Source organism: Arachis ipaensis, chromosome B10 (assembly GCF_000816755.2).
Source record: "Arachis ipaensis cultivar K30076 chromosome B10, Araip1.1, whole genome shotgun sequence".
Lineage (NCBI taxonomy): Eukaryota > Viridiplantae > Streptophyta > Magnoliopsida > Fabales > Fabaceae > Arachis > Arachis ipaensis.
Window position 1 is genome coordinate 11,257,969 of NC_029794.2, and position 2,887 is coordinate 11,260,855.

Consider the following 2,887-nt stretch of genomic DNA (forward strand, 5'->3'; position numbering starts at 1 on the left):
ATAGATTTCAGCAGAAATTATGTTCGAATCCACGCGATCCACACCATACGCAACCCACACAAACTGAAAAGAATAAAGGAAACTCATGATTACAACCCACATAACAATCACATTAACAATGGTTCATAAGATTTACGCAGGCACTAAACAGGAAACTAAAACTATTTTAATGAAAATTCATCTGGCTTTCCTGAAGTTCATCAAAGGCCTTCCTAAAGTCAGCTAGCTTCATATATTTATATCGTCGGTCACTACGCTCCCAGTTCCGCCACCTAACACGATACATTTAATATTGTCAACTGAGTTATAAATATTAAGATAGGGGTACATTTAATCATAATATTACCTGTTTGCTAGCGAAAAACTGCGGGGCTCCCTAGGTACCGGCGATAGATACGGCAGTCAGATCCAAGCCCAACCGAGCAGAAGTGTTAGTGGACCATCTATTTCCTTAAAGTCAACTCGAGATGCCCGGCATAACGCCCTGTAGAGGTGTGCTAGGCATGCGGATCCCCAACTGTATTGTATAATGCTACCAAATTCACGAAGCAAGGGTAGAAACTTCCAGTGCACACCTGCCCCTGATTTATCCCCAAACAAGATCGTCCCGATAAGCAACATAATGTGGCACTTGACATACCTCTGTATACCAATTTCATCAGTCAACTATAAATTTTCTTTAAGATCCCGCAGCGATGTCAATTTTATGCAGCTGCCTCTACAGTCCGACTTACGAGGTGCAACCCCGAACTGATGCAAACACTCCGCCTCCAAGGCTTCGAAACTACTCATTGTCATCTCCGTAACTGGAAGTCCATCAGTCGGAAGACCAAGAATTAGAGCCACATCTTCAAGAGTCACGGCACATTCACCAATGGGAAGATGAAACGTATGTGTGTCGGGGTGCCACCGCTCGATTAGAGCATTCACCAGTGCCTTTTGACATTGGACTACCCCAATCTGTGATGCATGATAAAAGTCGGTAACTCGTAAGTGCTCCTCCACCCTATCATTGTACCGATCCGGAGGAACTGGGTGGTCACATGTCAACATTCTCAGCTTCTACAAAAAAACATAACAAAGTATGCGTCAACTTCTTAACAGTTACTAACTCACTACTAAAATAAAATAATTTTTTAACGACAACAACTAAAACAATAAATAAACCCCTACCAAAATAAAATAAATATCATGGTTACAAAATTTGCACAAATAACTCAACAAGAAACAAGTTACTACCATAAATTCATCTTCTAAATCCTTATAAAATAGATAATTCTAATTTCTAAAATTAATTATTAACCCTAATTATTCATAACTTACTACTAATAATAATAATAACCAATACATAAATACATAATCAAAACTCTTTGCAATAACACATTTATCCTGAATAATATCTAATATTAATTAGTCATGTACTATTATTTAAACATATTTTCTCCAATTATAAATAATAATAATAATCACGCTATGCCTAAATTCTTTTTCTAACAACATTCATAACAACTAACTAACTTGCTAACAATAAAAATTACAATTAAAAATTTTAAATTATTCCTAAAGTAAGACCAACAGTTTCTCACAACAACAATAACATTTACCTTCATTCATTACAATTATAATTAATTATGTTAAAAAGATTTTAAAAAAAATTAACCCTATTTTCAATAATAATTATAAAAAAAATTGAGCTATTGGGCTCTCCTTTTTAATTTGGTTATATTTATACTAAATAATAATTATAATACAAAAAATTAAAAAATCCCAAAAAAAAAAATTTACGTCCTCTATTAAACTAAAACCCTAACATTCATCTGTGTACATTTTAAAATGTAGCAACTAACAAAATAATAATGATTAACTTACTAACAATAATATTTACCACTAAAAATTAATTAAAAATTGTCTAAAAAATTTAAAAAGATCATATAAATGCTGGAAAATACTAATAATCATTTTATTTATATTTCTAATTTGCACTTCTAATAATAATAACAACCATAAGAAGTAAATAGTTTACAATATAAAATATTAAAAAACAACTTACATAATCAGAATGACTGAGATAATGCATAACATGAAGCTCAGGTCGATCAACATCCTTAATTTTATTCTTCTTTGGCATGCTTTTAACTCTTCAACCATGCACAGCTGAGAGGTGGGAGAAGAAGAACAATGGGGCTTCAAGCTGAAAATGAAATGTGAGAGAGTGATATTTTCGGATGGTGAGATGGGTGAATGCATGAGTAAGTGTTTGGTTTCAGAGCACCGTTTGGGGAGCTGCTGCAACGCGACGCGTGTCCTTCCCGATATGAAATCAGACCGTGCGTGTGCTAGTCCTGAAATCGGACGGTCCGTGAGGTTCTTAGAACTCGGAGGGTCCAAGTTGTGAGAAGCCTGACACCACAACCTCGTGCAGCCCCTATCTCCCCCATAATGGTGTCCAACTCCACTCCATCTCCAATATTGAAAATAAAAAACGTCTATTTTAGTGATATATAAATACAACATTATATCACAATATTTTATTTGTGTTATTAATTTAAACAAAAAATTTTATATATAATTGAAAATTTAATAGTTATATTGTGTTGTGTTATTAATTTAAACAAAAAATTTTATATATAATTGAACATTTAATAGTTATATTGTGTATGAAACGATTGTGTTGTTTGTAAGATGATTATGTTGTTTATATTAAAACATTTAATTTACATACTCATTAGGTTATATAAGATATTGAGAATGAATGAGACAATAAGATGCTGGGTTGAGAAGAGAGAGAGGATGAAAATGATGCCGGGAGAGAATCTGAAACCGACAGCGAATGCTTGATGCACGACAACAACAGAAAACAGATAATTGATTAATCGTACAGTAAGTT

At 33.4% G+C, this 2,887-nt stretch overlaps 1 protein-coding gene across 1 annotated transcript; it reads right to left on the reverse strand.

Annotated features, from left to right (window-relative positions):
* LOC110267990 (protein MAIN-LIKE 2-like) lies at window positions 352-2,436 on the reverse strand. The gene is made up of 2 exons (XM_021113842.1): window positions 2,051-2,436; window positions 352-1,062 (listed from the first exon to the last, which is right to left on the reverse strand). The coding sequence occupies exons 1-2, from the start codon at window positions 2,126-2,128 to the stop codon at window positions 667-669; spliced, it is 474 nt and encodes a 157-aa protein (XP_020969501.1). The 5' UTR covers window positions 2,129-2,436; the 3' UTR covers window positions 352-666.

Coding starts and splice junctions, on each gene's coding strand:
- LOC110267990 (XM_021113842.1), bottom strand. CDS start 2,128: ATGCCAAAGAAGAATAAAATTAAGGATGTTGATCGACCTGAGCTTCAT. Junction 1,063..2,050: donor ATCTCAGTCATTCTGATTAT/GTAAGTTGTTTT, acceptor GTTTTTTTGTAG/AAGCTGAGAATGTTGACATG.